Source organism: Marmota flaviventris, chromosome 1 (genome assembly GCF_047511675.1).
Source record: "Marmota flaviventris isolate mMarFla1 chromosome 1, mMarFla1.hap1, whole genome shotgun sequence".
In the NCBI taxonomy this organism is placed as follows: domain Eukaryota; kingdom Metazoa; phylum Chordata; class Mammalia; order Rodentia; family Sciuridae; genus Marmota; species Marmota flaviventris.
Genome location: NC_092498.1, coordinates 145309720 through 145333964, shown reverse-complemented (window position 1 = coordinate 145333964; position 24245 = coordinate 145309720). Strand labels below are relative to the sequence as shown.

Sequence of the window (24245 nt, the reverse complement as noted above, 5' to 3'; positions counted from 1 at the left end):
ATTGAACCTATACAAAGGCTTCAGCCAGAGATCCCTGAGACAAGTGACACCATCACTTAACTGCAAATAAGGGATGGTTCCAGAGACTGCAGACGGCTAAAGCGTCCCTGGGTTCAATCCTCAGTACCACAAAACAATAAAAAAATAGAGAGAGGAAAAGGGGAAAAGATGGGAAGCCCCAAATGGAGGGACCACCAGACCAAGAACCCAGGAATGAGAGCGGCTTTTTCATGTTCATAGCCATCAGAACCAGGGAGCTGATGATGGGCTTTAGGGGGCTCTCATGTGTGGTGTGAATCCACGAGAGGAAAGAAGGAACTTTTAAAGTATAATGTGTGTTATAGAGAAGTCCCTTCCTGTAATCCCAGCTACTCAAGGAGGCTGACAGACAGAGGTCTGCAACTTTAAGACCAGCCTCAGCAACTTGGTGATACCCTATGTCAAAAACTAAAAGGGCACAGTGGCACACACCTGTAATCCCTTCAGTTTGGGAACCTGAGACAGGAGGACCATAAGTTCAAAGCCAATCTCGGCAACAGTCAGGCACTAAGCAACTCAGTGAGACCCTGTCTCGTACCTGCTCAGCATGTGTGAGGCCCTAGGTTCAATCCCCACAAAAAAAAAAAAAAAAATCACCTTTACAGTCAATTCAGTGATCCACGAGGTTTCAGTTTATGTGAGGCATGTCAAGGGCTGGGGTCGTTGAGCAGGACCTTCTCAACGACCCTTGTGAAGGAAAGGGTCTAGTGTAATAGAGATAAATATTAAATCGAAAATTAGACACAGAGGCATATTTAGCCTCCTTAGAAAAGCCCAGTTAGTATTACTGTCAGAGGGAAAGAGGACCAACAGCTGCACTGTAAAGTGCAGCCCCGAGCAGCCAGCACATGCAAGGGAGTTTAACGGGAACAGAAATTACTAGAGGTGGAGACAAATGGGGTCAGGCCAAACGACGCTTATAGGTCACCCACAGGATCTGGACTCCATCCTCAGAGCACCTGCAGATTGCCAAAGGGTTTTCAGTAGGCAGAGGCCGATGGACTTGGCACCCATCTAAGGACAGATTCAGGCCATGTGCTGCTGGTCCATACTGGAGAGAACCAACCCTGCTGCCGAGACCTGGATTCCTGTGTGCATGTTTTATTCAGGGCTCCGAGTGGTGGCCATGGTGTTGCACATTACGTTCTGCCATGAGGTCAGAATGAGCCGTCCCAAGGTCCCTTAGAAATGCTGGGCTCTGGCAGGGCTGATAAGGGCGCCCTGTAATAGACGTCCGTCTTTATTAAACCTCGTGGTCACACTCTGGGTAAACACATACCAGAAACAGCCCTGTGGAAATGGGGGACAAGCCTTTTGCACTCTGTCCCTCTGGCAGGCAGGTAGTTAGTTCACCACTTACACATATTAATTCCATCCATCACACCTTCGTCTCAACAAAGGATTGTTTTGTTATTCAACAACCCTGTGAGGGGAGGGGAGGCCGACTGAGGACCGGAGGTCACTCGCACTGTGGATCACCGGCACCTGTAGAGGCCATTCTGGAGCAAGGAGACCCTCTCTGTGGCCCACAGACTAAATCCCGAGAGCTACTGGCACTCAGGGCCCGCAGAGGCTGTCTCTTGACATCCCCCATTTAGAAAACGCATGCCCAATAAGGCAAAATACCTGGAGGTCTGAATCATCCCGTGCTTTTATTTTTATTCAACAATAAGCGAACAGCAGAATTAACACAACATTAAGCAACTCCAGATCGCTCTTAACCAGTGACATGTGATCGGCTCAGATTTCAGGACCCCCAACAGCTGGGGCCCAGCACTGCCACCCAGCACCACTGCCACCCTCCCCCTCTTGCTTTATCCAGCTTTGTTCTTTGAAGGAGCCAGAGCAGGGCGCTCACACCTCCTGCGGTACCTGAGTCCGTGCTGGGGTGCAGCTGAGACGCCAGCCTCTGTCTTGGCCAGAGACTGCACTGTAAAGACACATCTCAGAGGTGTCATCGTTCACAATCTGGACTCAGAATCACAAAGGTAAAGGCAGCAAATCATCTGCTTTTTTAAACTTTCCTTAAAGATTAACTGACACTTGGTTCCTGTAGTATTTTTACCTAGGTTGTTATTCTTTGACTAACAATGCATTGACCCCCTCGCAGTACCAAAATATCCCCCAACAAGAAGTTCAAATTAGATCAAAGCATAAACTGGGATGTGACTATCTAAAATCATAAAGAACAGGCAACAGGAGAAGTCTCCCTGACCACCTAAAGCGCAGCCCTGCCCTGTGCCCAGGGAGTGGGAGGAGCCCTCCATGTGTCACTTCACTAGAGAACACCGCCCAGGCCAGGGCCACTGCCTCGCGGAGCTTCCCCTACTTCCCAGACAGCTGCTCGTACAGTTTGGGCACATAGTCGTCCCACTCAGCCTGGTAGCACGTGCCGGCCACTGGGGACCCCAGCTTGTACTTCTTGCGGAAGGCCGACACCTTGAACTTGCCACGGTTGTCTCCAGAGCGATTGCTGAGAATGGGCTCGTCACACTTCAGCGGCTTGTCCTGCTCGTACACCAGCCAGACATAGCGGTGGAGGCCTGGAGGGAGATGCAGAGGGAAGGTGGACACCTGGGGTGGACCTCACCCATTTCCACACGACATTTCAACTCAAAGGGACCGCACCACCCTATTCACCAGGACACTGAGCCCAGAGAGGCAGGACGGGTCAAGCCCCTCACCCAGGGAACAAACCCTTCATTCGAGCCACTGGGGACCTGCAGGCTCCAGCCTTGGCCCATCCCTTGAGCCTTGCCTCCAACCCCCCTGCTGCTCAATCCAGCCCACGCCACACTTCGGCCACCTCAAGTCCCTCCCAACACCCCATCAGGACGCCCATCCTTCTTCCACCACAGTAACATCGGAACCTAAAATCTAAGTAAAACACTAACTTTGTAACCTAATTTCCCTGTTAGAAATAATAGCTCTATTAAGTGGTGGTATTCGTTCTGTTGCTTCTCGTCTCCCTAAATTACCCTAAAATGCCTGGCACATAGAAATGCTAAAAAGAAGAAAAAAGAGAGAGAGAAATAGATGAAGGAAACAGCCAGTCAGGGGCTGAGGCTAGGGCCGTCACACCACACTCAGGCCTCCAAGGTACCAGAGAACATTATGGTTCTACCTCCAGACTTATCTATTGGAAGATGAGAGATCTGCTTTGAAATGACCCAAACCCACTTTTACCAACTAAACAGCAAAAAATGTTTTAGAATCAGCAAGCCAGGTGTGGCGGCACACACCTGAAATCCCTGCTGCGTGTGAGGCACAGGCAGGAGGAGATTGAAAGTTGAAGGGCGGCCTTGGCAACTTAGCAAGATTCTGTATCAAAATAAAATAAAAAGGGCTGGAAATGTAATCCAGCAGTACAGACCCCAAGGTTCAATTCCCATTTTGAAGGAGGGGAAGCACCTTATTAACTGTAAATTAAGTAACTCCACTTAAGTACTAGACAGAAATGAGTACCATGAACTTGTTAAAAAGTTATTTAACAGGGTTGTGGCTCAGTGGTAGAGCGCTTGCCTAGCATGCGTGAGGCACTGGGTTCAATCCCCAGCACCACATAAAAATAAAAACAAATAAAATAAAGGTATTGTGTCCACCTACAACTAAAAAAAATTATTTTTAAAAGTTATTTAAGTATGCACACATCCATGTACCATTCACAACAGCTGAGAGCTGGAAGCAATCCAAATTTTTAGCGATGGAGAAATGGATAAACAGAATGTACTATATCCATACAGTGAAATATTATTCAGCAATAAAATGAAGATTTTGACGCATTACAACATGGATGAACCCTGAAGAGATCATGCTAAGTGAAATAAGCCAGTCATAAAAAAAGAAATAATATATGATTCCACATGAGGTATCTAAAGAATCAAAAGCATGCACAGAAAGTGGAATAGTGACTCCCAGGGACAGCGGGAGAGGGAACTGCGGAGCTCTCGCTCAGTGAGCAGGGTTTCCTTTCCATTTGGGGAGATGGAAATTTCCAGGTAGGTTTCCCAACAATGTGAACAGTTAGCACTACTGAAGTATCCAAGTAGTAAGTTTTATGTTATGTTTTTAGTATAGTTTAAAACATAAAACATTTAAAAAGCAAATTACAAAAAAGCATGGTCAATAAGGAGATAGGCTCAACATCAGCCGCCAGATCAGGGACCAGGTCACCGCAAATGCTACCACTTCACATATACCAACCACAGCACCTAATCTCAGTATGGGGCTAGGGGATCTTACATCATGTATTCTGGTTAGAATGTAAAACTGTCAGCTGTTCTGGAGAACTCTTGGGGCAGCTCCAAGAGGAACTGTCCACAGGAATGTATAGAGCCACTTATTCATAAAATCCAAATGCTGGAGAAACCTGAACGCCCAGCAGGAGTACGGCTCCTAGTCTTGGAACTAGGAGATGCTACTTAGAAACCAAATGGAATGAACTACTCCTACAAGCAACAGCCTAGAAGAACCTTAGACATGATCTTGAATGAAAGAGACCTGTCGCCAATAAATGCACCCTGAGACTCCATCTCTATGAGGTTGCAAGATACTCTGTGGAGAAAAGGGGTCAGAAAATTGGTTGGCTCTCAGGGAATGTAAGTAAAAGAGGAACCTTCTAGGGTGATGGAAATGACCTATATCTTTCTGAAGTGTTTCTATGTGTATGCATCAGTCAAATCTGTTGCCTGAAACCTTACAATCTATGTGTTTATTATATGGTAGTTAAAACTTACTAAAAGAATCTGAAAAGAGAGTGACTGAAGCCTTTTTTTTTTTTTTTTTTTTAATGAGAACACAGCTCCTGCTCAAGAGAATTGCTTTATTCTCATGTGTATTCTCCCCGTAATTAAACTGGCTAATTTAATAACTGCCCTAGAGAACTTAATAGAGCTCTAGGAAATCTGTCCCTTTACCCTCTCTATTAGGAATGCATGAGGGGGTTAAAGCCATCTGGAAGCTTTTAGGTCTAAAAGTAAAACATGAGCCCATGACCAGCAGTCCTCACTCACCAGGTACTTCCTTATAACACTTCGTACTAACTCAAAGCAGAACAATGTGTGCAAAAGCTGGTATTCTGCCATGCTTCACCCACCACTACAAATGGGGACATCTTGTAATGAACCAAGGCAACAGCAACCCCCTGTGGCTTACGGAGCTCTTATCTAGCTGGAGAGCTTCGATGCAGGAGTCTCTCACCACACATGCTTACACACAGAACAGGACACTGCACAATGCATGCGTAGATCTCCAGTGTAGTTCTGCTGCGGTCTTCTACATCTTTCCAAGATACCAAACCAGATTTTTGGAAGGACCTCCAGTGATAGATAAGGCAATTTTTTCTAATTAATTTGAAAACTATGATCACTTGAGACTTTTTACAGGAATTAGAAATTGAAACATCACATGGGAAAAATTGCACACAGAAAAAAAACGTGGCTTATCTGTGTTCAACCCGTGTGTAGCCACCCAGAAAGCATCTAAAACATCACTCCCTGATCCCTGGCTTCCCTGCTTATTAAAGGCCCAGAGCCCAAAAAGCAGACCTCTACACTGAGAACCCATCTGAACAGAATCCAAAGTTCTAGCCCCTCACTCCAGCAGGTCTGAGCAAACTCTGGAAGGCAGAGAAGCAAGCAGCCTTCTGTTTCCAGTAGGGTAAGGACTCTCGTAAATAAAAAGAACACAGCCTGAAAAACCAGACTCAAAGTGGCAGCACTTTGGCCAACCCTGCTGTGCACCTAGCCTCCCTTCTTGCCTCCCCAAAAGCAGCCTTTACTGACCTGTGCCACTGGGAGGCCCGGAGCCCACATAATCGGAGAGGACGGTACCACTGCTGATGTCGTTGCCCTTCATGTTGACCACCAGAAAATGGTGCCATTCCCTGTGCGGAAGAACACAGGACCGTCAGCACCACAGGGGTTGGCAGTCACTGCACACTGGCAGCTGAACATCTAGCACATACCGAATGCCAGGAGACAGAGATGAACACTGCAGGCCCCGCCAGTGCAAAGCTTGTTCTAGATCTGCAGAGAGAGGACCCAATCCCTTCTCTGCCCTAAGATTCTCTAGGGCAGGGATCAAAAAGCTTTTTCTGTAAAAGACTAGAGAGTCAATGCTTGCAGCTTTGCAGGCCCTACTATCTGTGTAGCAACAACTCAACACTGCCACTGTGGCTGGAAATTAGCCACAGAGGACAGATATATAAGGTATCATGGCTGTGTTCCAGTAAAAACTCTTATTTATGGACACTGACCTTTGCATTTCATATAATTTTATATCTCACAAGGTATTATCATTCTTTTTTTCTTATCCATCTAAAAACGCAAAAGCCAATCTAAATTCATGATGCCGTACAAAAACAGGCTGCAGGTAGGTGGATTTTGCTATTGGTTTTAATTTAAGACTGGAGAGCAAAGGGGCAGGAAATGCATACTCCGCTTAAACACCGCACTAACATCCTACCCTAGGTCTACTTCTTCACATGCGACAAGAGACTTATACTAGGTAGGTCAGGTCTCCACAACCCACCCTCCCCCCTCTTTCCCCAACCTGCCTGTATTTGGGAGACTGCCTGCTGGGAGCATCCGGGTCTGTCAGGACCAAGGTGTAGAGTTTCTCTGGATTAAGACCATCCCATGTAATGTTGGTGGGTCTGTTCTTAACCTGTAGGGAGGAATAGTTTGGAGTTCAAAAGTCAGAAAAACTGAAGAAAACAACTCACTTTCTTTGACCTCAGGCTCCTCAAAGGTAAAACCAAAGTAGGAGTCAGAAAAAAAAATGTTTATATTATAATTTTATTTTCAACACCACCATGGAGCTAGTATATCCTAAGTGGTGGGGTCTAGATTAAACAGGATACCGTCTTCTTCTCATAACTAAAACTTTACACTGTCTGGAATGACAATGTCTCTGGATTGGTGACCAGGCAGTCACTGGAGCCTGCCAAAGTGAAGTCCGCATCAACTCAACATTTAAAAGCGCAGAGAAATGTGGCTGAGAGGTGGACAGGAAGTCGGGGGGGGGGGGGGGGGAGGAGGCTGGCACTGCTGCCTAGCTGCGCAGTTTCTGTGATTATCCAAAACAGTGAATGGTCTGGGCAACTTATTCGCTTCTTGCCAGAGACTTAATGACCAGCAACGAGCAATGGTGTCGAGAATACCAGTTTCTCCACTTTTTGCAGCAGCCTTAGTCCTGGAGTCAAGTGTCCAAAAGCAAAACCGTAATACGAGGCGGCTGCTCTCAAGCCTCCGGGCTGCAGAGCGCACCCCTTCGGGGGAGATGCACGCTCTAGACCGCTAAAACAAAGGAGAAACCGCCGGGCGGCACTCGTCACCAGTTACATAATGCGTCACAAAACTCCCGGGTGCGGCATCGGCTCTCCAAACTGCGGCCTTAAGCACGGAGACTCGGGGGAGGCTCTGGGGGCGTCCAGGCGGTCAGGGCCCACCCCGTCCTGACTGCGACCCCGTCCCCGACCCTGCCCGGGGAAGGCATTGCTTGTCCTAGGCCCCTCCTGGGCCTTGATGTCCCGGGAAACGAGCTGGATTTCTCCAGCAGGTCGATCTCCACCCACCACTGGCCGGGTCCTCGGGGTGGCCCCCAGGCCTGTGGCGTGGGCACAGCGACCCCGATCCCGGGGACGCTGCGCACGCAGGCTGGAGCGGCCTCCGCGCCCGCGTCTCACCGGCTCCCACCCGATCCCCGCACAGGCCCCGGCCGCGCACGCCCACAGGCACCTGGGTCGGCGTCAGCACTTTGCCCAGCTCGTCCACCTCCGCCCCTGCGTACACGACCCGCAGTGGGTGCTGGGGCTGCTCCTCCACCTCCTGCAGGCTCAGTGGCCCGTTCCACTTGCTGAGGTCTGCCGGCATGGCGAGGAAGGGCAGGCGGTTCGGCCGGGAGGGCGGCGGGAGGCCACGGGCGGACACACGGCGCCGAGTCCGAGCGAACTGGACCGAGGCGGCGGCGTGGGCCCAACAATCACGGGAGCGCACGCACGCGGGTGCAGCCCCGCCCCGCCCCTCCAATCATCGGTGAGGCCCCGTCCACTCTGCCCTCCGATTGGTCGAACCCTGAAGCGCGGGGCGACTCACGCTCCCGGGTCAAAGCAACCTGCTACCAGCAGCAGCCGGGTTTTGCAGTACTGTAGCTAGGTCTGCAAGGCCATTGTTTCAGGAAATGCACATGAGCTCGTCTGTGTTGTTTTTCTTTTTGTTGTAATTTTTTTGCACAAATCTTTGCCCCATATCCTCAATTCAGAAATAGTAAGGCCTTGCTTTTCTCTTGCACTTCTTAAAACGAGCCAGAATATTTCACTAATGGGTGCTCTCGCCTGGTGGTAATTGCCTAGTGAGAAATCCTGAGTAAACATTTGGCCATTTTCTCCACAAATGCATTTGCACGGATAGCTCATGCACCATCCCCACTTGAACCTCACAAGTTTCCTGAGAAATTTTTCTTTTTTCATTTTTTTTTTTGAGAAGTGAATTTTTAAAGCATAAAGTCCTCTTTTGCTGACAATCCTATTTTTGTGGATTCTGTGACCACCAACTGCTTTCTTTTTACTGAATATAATGAGCACTACTTAATGCGCGGCATGGACAGAATCTAGAGATGTGCAAACCAGCGCCCCCAGTTCAGTTTCCTGATCATTACCACTGCAATGTGCCAGGCCCTGACATTCAGCCTCTCATTTTTATCCTTACACCAACCCTGACATTATTCCCACTTCACAGATAAATAAACTGAACCTTGGAGAGAGACACAGAAGTGAGAAAGCAGCATGAGATCCTGTCTGGCTGTAGAAGGTGTCTCTCACTGCTCTAGCTAGAGGAGAGTCAGGTGTAGTCTCTGGCCTCTAGGAAGCTCTCCCCTAGTGCAGGTGTTACATGGCAAATTACCTAGAAGACCCAGAGGCAACCATGAGAATATGCCACTCAGATCTCTGATAGCTGGGGAGGAAATTGACCGGGGTCCCAGTTGCTTTTAGGACCAGGCCTGGGCAGGGAAATTAAGGCAGACATTGCTCCAGGATGCATGGGCTTCCTCTGCTGTCAGAACAAACTAGTCTGCTCTCTATGAACCTGCCCTGTAGGCTTAGATGCCTCAAGTATTTAGGTCAGCTGTCTCTCCCAGCCTCCCCTTCCCCTTCCCAGTTCCCTCACAGCCATTTCCCCCAATAAATTCCTTGTACATCTAATCCCATCTCATCATCAGCTTCTCTAGGACCAAGAGTGACACTCCAAGAGTGTTGGGTGTGGGCCAACTGGCAGACAAGGCTGAATATGGCTGAGGGGACAGGGAAGGAAGTGTTCTTTAACTATTTTTATTTTTTATTTTTTGTTTGGAAGCAGGAATTGAACTCAGGGGCACTCAACCACTGAACCACATCCCCAGCCCTACTTTGTATTTTATTTAGAGACAGGGTCTCACTGAGTTGCTTAGCATCTGGAGGTTGCTAAAGTTTTGAGCTCACGATCCTCCTATCTCAGCCTCCCCGAGCCGCTGGGATTACAGGCGTGCCTGACTAACCTTTTTTAAACTACAAAAAGTTTTAAAATGTCTGTGTTACACAATCTGCCACGTAGCATAATCTAAAGCCACAGGTATGGAAATGAGTTCAGATTCCAAATCATCACCCAGTTCCTGTGAAACCTTAGGGGAGGGTGTTTGGCAGAAGAATGGCTTCTCCCTTTGCCCACGTCCTAATGCCCAGCGTCAGTGACGATAAGGCAAGAGAAATTACGGCTGCATCTGGATTTAAGATTGCTAACCTCATGGCCTTAAAATAGGGCCATTATGCTGGACTATGCGGGTGTGCCCAACACCATCAAGAGGGCCTGAAACAGGGAAGACCAAGGCAGGGTTGTCAGAACCAGAGTGAGGCCTTGTGAGGAAGACTGGCCCAGCCCTTGCTGCCTTAGACCGAGGGGACCCTGAGCCTGGGAAGCAGGAAAAGGAAGGGAAGTGGATTCTCCCCAGAGCCTCCAGAAGGAACGCAGCCCTGATGACACCTTTAGTGCAGTGAGACCCCCTTCTTCATTTTTTATTGTTTCTGTTTCCTTAAAGTTGTATTTTTATGTTTTTATAATACAGGTATAATATATGAAAATACATATATAGTCTTCATTGTCTCTGGCTGAATTTTTGAGGATAGGATATGTTCTAATATGTACATGTTCATGTTGGCTATGTAAATGGCCGGGGTTTGGGTCCCACCAAGGCGCAGGTGTTACAGGCTCTGTCCCTAGCTTATTAACGGGAGGTGGAAGGGACATTAGGTATGGCCTTGTAGGCAGGTATGCCCAAAAAGAGGGTTGCAGGACCCAAGCAGTTTTGTTCTGCCATGTCCTTACCACCACACTATGCTGCCTGTCACAGGGCCCCACAGCCAATGGATCACAGACTGGAACCTCCAAAACTGGGAGCCCAAACAAAATTTTTCTCTTTATAAGTAGATTATCTCAGGTACTGGTTATAGTGTCAGAAAGCTCATACAAAAATATACGCTTCAAACATGTATTTTTAAACAATTGCTTACCATGATAATATCGTGAATTATGTAATCATGAACTTGCTGTTAGATGTTGAGACTGTTTCTCGTTTACCCCTTCATTTGGCAGCTCAGGAAGCTGCCAAAGGCCTTAATCCAGCTGAGAGACCCTATGTGGTCCCCTCTCAGCAGAGACTGATCCAAGGTATCCTCAGAGTTAAGACAGTACAGGGCACCCGAAGGAGCACCATTTCCCAGGCAGAGCAAAGGAGCCAGATGTGGCCACAAATGTCTACAGAAAGTCATCTGTATCCAGAAACCAAGAGATGCCCTGAAGTCCAGTACATATGCAGCCCTGGGGGAGTTTGGGAGCTCCTGGTATGGAGCACACACTCAACGCTTGCTGCTTACTCAGAACACGGTTCCCGGATGGTGTGGGTCTGGTCATCTTCCCTTACTATGACAAATATCTGGTGCACACCTGTGATCCCAGAAACTCGGGAGGCTGAGGCAGGAGGATCACAAGTTCAAGGCCAGCCTCAGCAACTTAAGGAAACCCATCTTAAAATAAAAGCAATAAAAAGTGCTCGTGACCACATTGAAGATCCATGTATTAAAGGAGGTGGGGAAAGCAATAATAAAAAAAAAAAAGGAATGAAAAGAGAAAGAAATTTGGCATTTGAAATTTTTAAAAATTTATTTGTTCTAATCAGTTATGCATGACAGCAGAGTGCTCTTTGATTCATTGTACACAAATGGAGCACAATTTTTCACTTCTCTGATTGTACACAAAGTTGATTCACACCATTCATGCAATCATACATGTACCTAGAGTAATGATGTCAGTTTCACTACACCATCTTTCCTACCCCCAGGCCCCCTCCCCTCCTCTTCCTTCCCTTTGCCCATTGCAAAGTTCCCCCACTCATCCCATGCCCCCTCCCATTAAATTAGGATCCTCTTATCATAAAAACATTCAGTCTTGGGTTTAGGGGGATTGGCTTACTTTGATTAGCATGGTATTCTCCAACTCCATTTATGTGCAAAGGCCATAATTTTATTCTCTTTTATTGCTGAGTAATATTCCATTGTGTGTATATACCACAGTATCTTTATCCATTCATCTGTTGAAGGGCATCTAGGTTGGTTCCACAGTTTGGCTATTGTGAGTTGTGCAGCTATAAACATTGATGTGTCTGTGTCCCTGTAGTATGCTGTTTTTAAGTCCTCTGGGTATAGACTGAGGAGTGGGATAACTGGATCAAATGGTGGTTCTATTCCAAGTTTTCTGAGGAGTCTCCATACTGCTTTCCAGAGTGGTTGCACCAAATTGCAGTCCCACCAGCAGTGTATGAGTGTGCCTTTTCCCCCACATCCTCGCCAACACTTATTGTTGCTTGTATTCTTGATAGCTGCCATTCTTACTGGAGTGAGATGAAATCTTAGAGTAATTTTGATGTGCATTTCTCTCTAATGGCTAGAGATGTTGAACATTTAGAAATTTGGCATTTATTAGTACCCATCTAGTGTCTGTTTGCCTTTCTAGGCTGCTGTCTGTCCGCCTGCCTGTCAAGGCTGGGAGTCTCAGGAGACTACTGCAGGTCGACCCAAATGAGTGAACCATAAAACCACAGGTTGTTTTTGTTTGTGGATCGAGGGCAGGAAGTCCACTGATGTGGTTCTCTGTGGAATGGCTTCATTCCAGTTTCACTCTTGTGTTTCTCCTAGGGACAGTGTTCAGTACAGGAGAATTGAACAAAAGTAATGCTCCATCCTATAGCCACAGCTTGAATTCAGAAACTGCCATTGAGGTTCTATCAGTGGCTTGGAATGGTGCCTTTAGGGGACAGAGAAACCGGCTGCTGGCCAAAAATCTGGGCTGAGGCCTCATTCTGGAAATGAACCTCTACCTGGTCCCTGGGATCCCATTTCTTGGGATTTTTTTATATTGAGATTTTTTTGGGCCGGGGGGTTACCAGGGATTGAACTCAGGGGCACTCCACCACTGAGCCACCTCCCAGCCTTATTTGAATTTTATTCAGAGGCAGGGTCTCACTGAGTTGTTTAGCACCTCACTGTTGCTGAGGCTGGCTTTGACCCACAATCCTCCTGCCTCAGCCTCCCAAACTGCTGGGATTATAGGCATGCACCACTGCACCCGGCTTACATTGAGATTTTTGTTTCTCTCTTTGAGAATTTCAAACCTTAAAAAAAAAAAAAAACCACACTTGACATTCTCATTGGCATCTTCTACATGAAATATTTCTTGAAAAGAGTTAGCCAGAAAATTGGGGCTGGGGACATAACTCAGTTGGTAGAGTTCTTGCCTCACATGCACAAGGCCCTGGGTTCAATCCCCAACACCACCAAAAAACAAAAAAAACAAAAACACCACAAAAAAAAAAAAAAGAGCCAGAAAATTAATTTAAAAAGCTGGCAAATTCTAGTTCTGCAAAACATTAAAAATAGAATAACCATATGATCCAGCAATTCTACATATGGTTTATTCAAAAGAATTAGAAACAGAGTGCAAAGAAATACCTGCATCACCATGTTCATCGCACCAATATGCAAAATACCAAGAGTGGAAGTAACATCCGTGGACATGCCGCTGGAGAAGGAATGGATAAAGTGTGATGTACACACAGCCAAACAGTTCCCAGTGTTAAAAAGGAAGGGAGATTTGGTGCATGCTGGAGAATGAGTGACCTTCGATGAAGTTGTGCTAAGTGAAATAGGCCAGTCATAAAAGGACAAATATTTGGACATTGAGATTTTTTTTTTTTTTTTTTTTTTTGGTGATGCTAGGGATTGAACCCAGGGCCTTGTGCATGCAAGGCAAGCACTCTACCAACTAAGCTATATCCTCAGCCCTGACAGAAAGTCTTTAATGGGTATAGAGTTTCAAATTTGGCATGATGAAAAGGTTCTGAAGATTGGTTGTGCAACAATAAGAATACAATTAACACTACTGAATGAAAAATGGTGAAGAAGGTCCATATGATGTTATGTCTGTTTTACCACAGTTAAAATTGTAAAATATGAAAACAAGCAAATTCTAATTCATAAATATTATGGAATTTAAAAAAAATATTCATTCATTTATTTTAGTTGTAGTTGGACACAATACCTTTATTCCATTCATTTATTTTTATGTGTGCTGAGGATCGAACCTAGGGCCCTGCAAGTGCTAGGTGAGCACTCTACCACTGAGCCACAGCCCCAGTCCTTATTATGGAATATTTTTCATGAAAAGGAATGAAGCATGAGAGATGCCACCGTGAGGATGAAGCTCGAAGACACAGTGCTAAGAGAAAGAAACCAGACACAAAAGGTCACAGACGATGAGATTCCATGTCTATAAAATATCCAGAATAGGTCAGTCCCTGGAGACAAAGAGCAAATTAGTGGTTGTCAGGAGCTGGGACAACAGGTAAATAGGGGGTGAGTGAGGACAGGTGGGTATAGGGCTTCTTTTTGGGGTGACAAAGAATTTTTAGAACATGATCTAGGCGGTGGTCACATAGCATTGTGAATGTACCAAATGCCACTGAATTAAATGCCTAAATTGATATTAGGTAAAACTCACTTCAATAAAAATAGTCAAATATTAAAAGCCATAGGCAAACATATTTGCAGGCAGAATTTCCCCCACGAACAGAGCATCCCTGCAGAGAAAGGAAGGTGAGCATGGAAGAGGAACAGATGTAGACACCATTGTTATTGGTAACAGCCTCCATTTCCTTCTTCAATTAGTAGCACCTCCTCTGTCACTCTCAGTTCATGTGGGTAGGCATGGTCATGTGATTCAGACCACCCAATCAAAGCATTGCACACCTCTGGCTTCAGTGATTGGCTGAGGGATATAAGGCTAAACTAAGTTAGGCCAATGAGACTGGGTCCTGGGACTGTATTAGTCTCCTTAAGCTGCTATAACAAAGTTCCCTAGAGTGGCAGGCCTAAACAGCAAAAGTTATTTTCTCACAGTCCTGGAGCCTATAAGTTTAAAGTTGAAGTGTCAGCAGAGTTGGTTTGGTTTTGTTTTAACTTTATTCTTATTTGTTTATTTTTTTATGTGCTGCTTAAGATTGAACCCAGTGCCTCACATGTGCCACACAAATGCTCTACTACTGAGCCCCAACCCCAGCCCAGGGTTGGTTTTTTTAAGACCTCTCTCCTTGGGTTACAGATGTCTGTCATCCTCTGGTGCCTTTACATGGTCCTTTCTCTCTCTGTCTTTGTTCTTCTTTTTTTCCTCTCTCTTTCTTTCTTTTGATGGTACTGGGGATTGAACCCAGGAGTGCTCTACCTCTGAGCAACATCCCCAGCCCTTTTAAATTTTTTTAATTTTGCAACAGTCTTACTAAGTTGTCCAGGCTGACTTTGAACTTGTGAACTTCCTGCCTCAGTCTCCAGATTCACTTGGATTACAGGTCTGTGTCATTGTGCCCAGCCTCATTTCCTCTTCTTGTATGGACATGGTCGTATTGGATTAGGGTGCACCAGTAGCCCCTTTCTTTGCCTTTATTACCTCTTTAAAAGCCCTGTCTTCAAATCCAGGCACATTCTGAGGCTCTAGGGTTCAGACTTCAATATCAATTCTAACTCATAGCCTTGGTTGGAACCCCTGGAAAGAGGGACTTTCTCTTCTAATCAGTGTTGCTGAGGAGAGAGGGTGTCCACATGGAGCTGCTGGTCAGCCTTGCCCTTGGCACAGGAGAGGCTGCCCAGGAATGGAGCCAACACTGAGAAAAACATTGGAGATGAAGACAGAGAGACCCGATAACAGTGGCACTGTTTGACCCTGTGTCGAGCCAAGCATGGAGCAAGTCTGCCCTTGAACTTTTCAGACACTTGGAGCCAACAAATTCCATGTCAGGCTTGTATCTGTTTGAGTCGAATGTTCTTCACTTACAGGAAGAGCCCTTGCTTAAAACAGGGGACCACCCATCAAAAAGGAAACCAGGCCTCTCAAATCACAAAACACTGTGGGCTCATTCATTCAGACATTAGTAATGTCAAATGAGTGATCACTCAAAATAGAATCTTTACCATGGATCTGCAAAATGACTTTGCCTTGTGTCTTAGACAATCCACAGAATGCATACCAAGGCCTGTCCCCTGAGGTCCCTGACAGCCAATTCATGGGCTTGCTAAGCCACCTGTGAGGTATCAACCTCTTGAACCATCACTAGTCTAGAAGGAGTCACAGGTAGGAGTGCACAGTAGGAACTCCTGCAGAAAGAGGATGATGCAGAGGGCACAGAAGGGCCATCACAAGCCTTGTGCAGCTGGACAGAGTGACATGTAATCCCAGCTACTCAGGAGGCTGAGACAAGAGGATCACAGGTTTGAGGCCAGCAAGACCTGTCTCAAAATAAAAAGGGCCAGTGATGTAGCTCAAAGGTAGAACCCTGGCCCAGCAGGTGTGAGGCCCTGGGTTCAAATCCTGATACTGAAGAATAATAATTTAAAATTTTAAAATGCCTTGTGCAGACAAAAGATCAGAGGCAGCAGGAAGTGAGGGTGGAAGGTTTGATGGCGGGGAGGAGAAACAGCCTGCTTGGCAGGGGGGAAAAAGACCAAGTGCTCAGTGAGAGATGGAAACATGCGGAGAGGTGCTGCACCCCTGACCTGCAGAACCGACCCACTGCACAGCAGCCTCCAGACAGGGGCCAGGCCGGCACCTTGCTCTTAGGGTCACCTAGACACATCTCTCTTTCTTGAAACCCAAAGAATCTGACCAAATTATTTTTTTATAATAATCAGGATTATTTCAGTTGCAATTGATAGAAGCCCAGTGGGAACTGATGTTTTTCAAGAAGAGAAGACATTTGTTCTTGGGTTGGCACACAGTAGGTGGTCTGGATCCAGGTGCTTAACTGATTCCACAAATATCTGCCTGCTCCCCTGCTTTACCTTTAGTTTCAACCTCAAATAGACACTCCTTCTTACTGGGGGTGAGGATATGGGAGATTGAACCCAGGGGCACTTAACCATTGAGTTATGTCCCCAGACTTTTTTTTTTTTTTTTTTTTTTTTTGATGCAGGGTCTCACTAAATTGCTTAGGGCCTTGCAAAGTTGTTGAGACTGGCCTTGAACTTGCGATCCTCCTGCATCAGACTCCTGAACTACTAGGACTATAGGCATGTGCCACCGTGCCTGGCCAAACTCTGTTTTTATGTGTCCAGAGAGCCATTGTGATAGGCATATTCCAAGAATGGCCCTGGTGATTCCCATGTCCTGGTATTCACAGCCCTGAGTGATCCCCTCTCCTTGAATAACTTGCTTCTAACCAAAAACATATGACCCGTTAATGGGATGTCACTTCAGATGGGGTCGTGTGACACAGGGACTTCCATCTTGCAGTGCATGCTCTCTGTTGACTTTTCAGCTTGCAGGCTTGCTGACTTTCAGGGTGCCAGCTGACATGTGGCAGAGGCCCACCTGCAAAAAGGCCCAACCCTGCCAACAACCATCCCGAGAGCTTGGAGGTGGATCCTTCCCCAGTCAAGCCTTCAGGTGAATAGAGATCAGATCCTGGTTAAAAGCCTATGAGGCCCTGGGTGGTGACACACACCTGTAATCCCAGCTACTCAGGAGGCCGAGGCAGGAGGATCCCATGATCAATGCCAGCCTGGGCAACTTAGACCGTGTTTCAAAATAAAAAGGACTGGGGATGTAGCTCAGTGGTCGAGTGTCCCTGGGTTCAATCCCTGGTACCATGAAACAAAACAACAAACAAGCAAAATTCTGAGATTTTTTTAACTACAGGCAATCACAGGGGCTTCACTAGCGGGTCCCACAGGGTCCCCTCCCACACCAGCCTGATGCCTTGCAGCCTGTGGGGGGGCTTAAAGTCAAAGATTCAGGCCCCATATCTGGTAATGCCCTCACCCATACTCATGTTCCTAGCCCAGGCCCTTCATTCTGGGGTCTGTTGACCTGAGACTTGAGCAGGGATCCTTTGAACACTGGGCAGGGATCCTTTGAACACTCTGCCAAGGACTCCTGCCGGGGTGGGTGGGGCCAACCCTGCGGACACTTGGCTCCTTTCTGACTCAGCACCCAGGGCTTTCCACCTGTAGCCTGTCCCCCATCACAGTGGTGAATGCTAACTCTTTGGGCTGCTGCATTAACTGGCTCAGACACCTGCTCAGACACCTGACAGACCCTGTCCCAGCTCAACTGAAATGAACCCTCAGCCTGGGCCCACACCTTGATGGCAGCCTCTGGAGAGACCCTGGGTTCATAGGGGGCCCAGCTCTGTCATGCCCAAACTACTTAATCCACAGAAATTATGAAATAATAAATCTGTGTTGTTTTATGCAAGGTTGTGGCAATTTGTTTTACAGCAAAAGGCAATGGAGCCACCGAGAGCTTCCAGCCTGTGTGCATTCCCATTAGCAACCCCAGGGAAGGAAGGCTTCTCCCTCCCCACAGCCCTAGAAGAAATACAGTGACGTCCTGCCACTCATCCAGGCTGCGCCCTGTGGCCAGGGGATAATTCTGACCTGCCTGTGTCCTCGCCCACCCCAGGCTCCATAGGGTGTGAGAAGGGGTTGCTGTCCAAAGGAAAATGAATGTGCACCTGCCAGGGTGGAGAGAATTAGAGGCAGAAAAAAACAAAAGCAAAACATATCCTCTGTGACTAGCGACAGTGATATGCCTGTCCTCTCAGAGACCTTGTTAATCAGTTGAAGAGACCAATATTCAAGTCCCATAGCAGTTAAGTGTCTTGTACACAGCTAATATTAATTATATATATATTGGTCACTTAATTAAAAGACTCCATCTCTGCTTATCAAAATGCAATGAGCTTACTAGAATTTTCTACATACTCCGGATATTAAGAAACTATATTTATGAGAAAACACCAACCCAGAATTCATTTTGACTTCCCAACTAGTTTGAATTGCCAAGGATTTGCTGTAATTAACATTTGTCCAATAGTTCAAGGTAAGTAAGCAAAAAGATTAGATAATAAGAGGGTACCAACCCAATTCCATGAGTTGGATCAAAGTCCTAGAAGAACAAATGTCACAGGTACAGAAATACAAATTTTTTGCATGTTAATCTGTTTTGCTCTCAGATGAACTGAATAGGGGTTGCTAGTCGCTGCACACACAGGAATGTTGATGGGGGAGTATTTGCATGTTTTGTGGTGGGAGGAGGGGTTCTGGGAGAAGGGGAGGAGATGCTTCAGTGAGGTACAGCGTCTTCATTCTCTTTACAGCCAGTGGAATGTAAAGTCATGGTCAAGGGGCTCACAGGAACCCCAGACTAACACTGCACCATGTCTTTCGCATAAGCCTGGGCCGAATGTCAGTGTGAAAGGTCATGGTTAAGTGCAGTTCCCAAGCTACTTACACTGTTTCTCTCCTCCCTGTCTCTCCCTCCAGCCCAAGGTGAATACATTGGAATTCATATGAGTTATACATGTAGATGTTCCATTGTACAATAAGGAAAAAGAGGTCCAAAATAGTCGACAGATGGAATAAGTTTAGCAGAGGGAACACTTGCTTATATACAGGCAAAGAAAGTTCTCTTCATTGTAAAATCAGATATTAATATCCCCAGTAGGCAGAGTAGCTCACCAGTACAGTGCTTGCATGAGCCCCTGGGTCTAAGCCCTAGCACTCCTAAGTGAAAAATTATAAAAATTAAAAATTTAGTAGCAACACTGGAAAGTGAAAAGAAACAGCTATAATTGATTTTATTTTAATTATTTTACTGTACCGGCAATTGAACCTGAGCCTCATGCCTGCTAGGCAAGTGCTCTACCATTGGGCTATATGTCGAGTCCTTTATAAAATTTTTAAATTTTGAGGCAGGGTCTTGCTAAATTGCCCAGGCTAACCTCCAACGTGTAATCCTCCTGCCTCAGCCTCCTGAATTGCCGAGATTACAGGTGTGTTCCACTATACACACCTGCAATTAATTTTAATAATTTTTTTGTTTAACACAATATCTCCAAAACATTATCATTTCTACCATGTAATCAGTTTCAAGTTGGAGCAATTTCAAGGACATGTCCAGGATGTGGGGAGAGACCCAGCTCACACAGCTGAGGAATGAAGTCTTTTGAGGGGGCCATTGGCAGGACTTACTGAAATTTCACAATGCTTGCCTTTTACCCAATTATACCTGTTTTGAGAATGTGTCTTTGTGATATTGTGAAATATATATTTGGTCTTCGTCCCATTTCCGGCATACAAATCCTAAAATCCTTTGGGTATCCAGAGTGACAAGTGTTTTGTTTTTTTTTTGTTGTTTTTTTTTGATGTTACCGAGTTGTCTGATGGATGGCTGCCCCTAGGGAGCTTCAGGATGGGGGTTGTCCCTGGGAAGACCAAGTCAGGGTCAGAGTCATGGGGACCTTCATCCCCAGCTCCCCAGGGAAGGGAGAGGGGCGTAGATCACCCGTGTCTGATGGTTTAGCTAATCATTATGGAATGTAAGCTTATGTAATGAAGCCTCCGTAACAAACCAGAAGGGACAGGGTTCAGAGAGCAGGTGGTAGCTGAGCCCAGGGTTCCTGCAGGATGGCATGCCCAGAGGGTGGCAGCTTGGCACCCCGCCCCACAAGCCTCGCCCCGTGCATCTCTTCTTCTGGTGTTTGCTGGTATCCTTTGCAAAATCTCCTCTCTCATAAACTGTAACATTTAACTAAACTCTTCTCCAAGATCCGTGAGCCACTCTAGCAAACCCAGGGCACCCGAGGAGGGAGCTGTGGGAAGGAAGCTCCACTGACGGCCACATGGTCAGAAGCCCTGGGACAGCAACCTGGGGCATGCCATTGGCATCAGAAGCAGAGGGACAGTCTTGAGGACTGAGCCCCCAACCTATGGGATCTGACACTGTCTCCAGAATTACAGGAGTTAGAGGCCACCCAGCAGGTGTCTGCCCAGAGCTGCTTGCTTGCCGGCTTGTGGGGCGGGAGATGGGATGGGTATTCCGAAAAAATAGGGGATGCACAAAGAAACAGGAAGGTGGACCCCTCTGGCAATGGGTTCTCCCCACTCCCGGGGCTCATTGCTCTGTTCTGTGTTAGCTGATGGAGGACAGACCTCTACGGCCACCGTGACAGACAGCATAGACTACTGAACTAGTTTAGAACAGTCACCAAACAACTCTATAGCAAAAGCAACAAGCCCCTGGGAGTGGCGGGAACCTGATGGCCAGAGTTGTTACATCATCATTATCACCATCATCATCATTATTAAAAATGTCCACTTAGAAAAATATTAGGAGATATGAAAAAAAAAAACCAAGAAAGTAGGGATCATACACAGGAAAATCCAACAGATATAAACTGTCTCTGAGGAAGCCCAGATGTCGGATTTACTCCACTTGAAGCCAGTTACTCTAATAAGGCCAAAGAACCAAACCCAAGAAGCTCAACATCACCCAGCATCACGGAAACGCAGCTCAAAACCAGGTGAGAAGCACCTCGGGCCGTGAAGACGCTCACTCAAAAAATAAGCAGCAGCAAAAGAAAGTAAGAAACCTGGGGTCCAGGGTGTAGGGAAATGGGGGTCCTGCACCCCCGGGGGGGCCTACGGGAGGGGCAGCTACCATGGAGACAGTGTGGCTGTTCCTCAGCCAACTAGCCCAGCCGCCTCCACCCAGGAGCCTACTTCAGGACATATTCAAGAGAACTTTGAGCAAGATCCCAAAGGCTCATTCGGGTACCCATGGTCCTTCATGGTAACCAAGAGGTGGGAGCGACCCAGTCACCCGTTGACAGATGAGTAGATGAGAGTGGCCAACACAGACAGGACAGAGGGAAGGAGCCCTGTCCTGTGCCACCCCATGGCCACACCAGGAGGCCATTAGGCTAAGTGAGATGCCCACCTGCCAAAAGACAAGTGAGTAAGACCCCACTTACATGAAGTATCTAAAGTACTCAAATTAATAGAAACAGAAAGTCCAACGGGGCCACGGGGGAGAAGTGGGGAGTTGTTCAAAAGGGTTCAGAGCTGCAAGACAAAGAGCTTCTGGGTCCATTGCACACTTTATTGAACCACACACTTAAAAACAGTTGAATTCGGTGCTTTGTAGTTTTACTACAACTTAATCATGTGTGTGTGTGTGTGTGTGTGTGTGTTGCGAGGGGTTTAACCCAGGCAGACTCGGTACCATCTGAACTACCTCTGACTCTACCTCTTCCCAGCCCTGTTTTTAATTTTATTTTGAGGGCCTAAGTTGCTGGGGCTGGCTTTGAACTTGTGATCCTCCTGCTTCAGCTTCCTGAGTTGCTGGAATTACAGGCGTGTGGCTCTGCACCAGGTCCATTTAAAGCTTTGAATGAAACAAAGGTAATGAAGTATTGGTGCGTATCACAGCAGGGATGGATCTGGAAAACACTATGGTAAGCAGAGGAGGAAGGTACAAGACCTCAGGGCGTGGCACAGGTGATCCACAGAGGGTGCTGTGGGTCAGCGGTTGTCAGGGGCTGGGTTGGGGGATGAAGAGTGACCACAGGCAGTGTTTCTTTGTTGGGTAGGGGGTTAAAATGTTCTGAAATTAGAGAATGGGCCTGGTTACACAAAATATATAAAAACCTTACCAAATTGTACACTTCAAGAGGGCTTTTTAAAAAACACATTGCTTAACAACAGGAACAACAGGGGACCAGGGTGCATTGTTATAAAATGAATAAGACTGGCTGCTCCCTGGTCCCTGGCTTCCTGTCCCACTGTGTGATCTCCCCCTCATGATGCCATCTGCCATGCTGGGACACAGCCAAAGTGGCCCTCATCAGAGACCACATAGAAGGGGGCCACCCAGTCTTGGACTTTCACCTTCCAAAACTGTAAGCTAAATAAACCTCTTTGGGAGGTTAGAGTTGTAACTCAGTGGCAGAGCACTTGCCTAGCATTCACAAGCTCCTGGGTTCCATCCCCAGCATCACAAAAGAATAAAAATAAAAGTCTTTTCTTTATAAAGTATCCAGCCTCAGGTATTGTGTTATACAAATGGAAAAACAAACTAAGGAATAAGAGTTTAGGGCCAGAGCAGTGTAATCCTATCTAGGACACTGTATGAACTTAGGTGCAGACACCAGTAAAGCCGGCCCACGAAGGACAGGTGTAACCTAGGGTAGAGAAGACAAGCGACTCCCAGAGGGACCAGACGTCCCCTGGCAGGAGAGGCTGAACTGATTGCCAAGGAGATGGTTTCAGGCAAGACAGAACCAACCATCTGTGAGATGCTAGAGCTTTGTGAGCAAGAATCTCCAGATCAGAACCTCTCCTGAGTGCTACCGTTGGCATCCTTCCGGCTTCTGTTGGTCACAAAGCTCGGTTCACTTAGCATTCACTGAATGTACCATGTGCCACGCCCAGGAAGACACGGGCGAAGAGAGATGAAAACCCAGAAAGGCAAGGGTCGCAGCCGTTTTCCGCAGGTGCTTATGGGAATGAAAAGAGGGCGCCTGTCCCCTCCTGTGCACCAGGGAAGTCCTCTTGGCAAAGGTGACGGCATGAGCTTGAAGAATTGCTGGGAAGTCGCCAGCTGGAGGGAGTGAAGGAGCAAGAGCAGGGTTGGGGGTGCTGGGGCAGCAGGGACAGTTCAGCCTCGAGGGCACAGTCCATGTTTTTTCCCCCCAGGTTACCCCAGGACCCGGCACCGTGGCTGGCACTCGGTAGGGGCCAGGGCTGCAGGGAAGATGGTAGGACCTGGGAGGAGGGGATGGACCTGAGGCTGGGATGGGGAGCGGATGGCGCGCACCTCGCAAGAACCCTGGCAATGAACGAATCGGCTGGAAAGTGAAATTCCACATCCTTGAGGTTTTGCTTTTTGGGGAGCCGTGGTTTGGGTGTGTTTGAGTGCGTCTCCTGAAGATTCCAGGGCTGGAAGCTCAGTCTGCTGCGTGGCAACCGGAGGCGGTGCAGCCGTGGAGGGGCGGAGCCAGGTGGACAGTGCGGAGGGAGGAGCCAGGTGGACAGTGCGAAGGGAGGAGCCAGGTGGACAGTGCGAAGGGAGGAGCCAGGTGAACAGTGCGGGGGGCGGAGCCAGGTGGACAGTGCCGCTGAGCCAAAAAAGAAAGTCCACCACGTCCAAGGAAGGGGCTGGGATGTGGCTCAGTGCTAGAGACCTTGCCCAGCACTCAAGAGGCACCGGGCTTCTGTGATCATCCGGGCTCTAAAGGTGAATATATATTGCCAATAGGTAGGGACGGGGAGCATAATTATATTAACAAAGACAAATTCTTGCTTTTCTCCTGCCAGCTGAAAACTTTTAGTTACCCCCAGAAACTGAGGCTCAAAGAGGGAAGAATACTTTTCCCGAGGACTCACAAGGAAACCTGACAGCTAGGAGGACCTACAAGCAGGTTAGAGGGACCTCCTCCCTGGAGGGGGGAGTCCCCTCTACCCTGGATGCGGTGGGGAGATCGCCCCCGACACCCAGGTTAGAGGAACCTCCCCCCTGGAGGGGGGGAGTCCCCTCTACCCTGGGAAGTCGCCAGCTGGAGGGAGTGGAGGAGCAAGAGCAGGGCTGGGGATGGTGGGGCAGCAGGGACAGGTCAGGGGTGCACAGAGCTCCCCCCCACACACACACCCAGTTTAGAAGGACCTCCCACCTGGAGGGGGGGAGTCCCCTCTACCCTAGGTGCGGTGGGAAGCTCCCCCTGACACCCAGGTTACAGGGAACTTTCTCCTGGAGGGGAGAGTCCCTTCTACCCTGGGTTCACTGGGAAGATCC

The 24245-nt window shown here is 47.6% G+C and overlaps 1 protein-coding gene across 1 annotated transcript; it reads right to left on the bottom strand.

The window, feature by feature from the left end:
• Positions 1 to 1672: 1672 nt before the first annotated feature.
• Positions 1673 to 8036, bottom strand: Pebp1 (phosphatidylethanolamine binding protein 1). Its single transcript, XM_027923321.2, has 4 exons — positions 7779 to 8036; positions 6596 to 6705; positions 5823 to 5923; positions 1673 to 2582 (listed from the first exon to the last, which is right to left on the bottom strand). Exons 1-4 carry the CDS (start codon positions 7911 to 7913, stop codon positions 2365 to 2367), a joined length of 564 nt encoding a protein of 187 aa, XP_027779122.1. The 5' UTR covers positions 7914 to 8036; the 3' UTR covers positions 1673 to 2364.
• Between the last annotated feature and the right edge of the window lie 16209 nt (positions 8037 to 24245).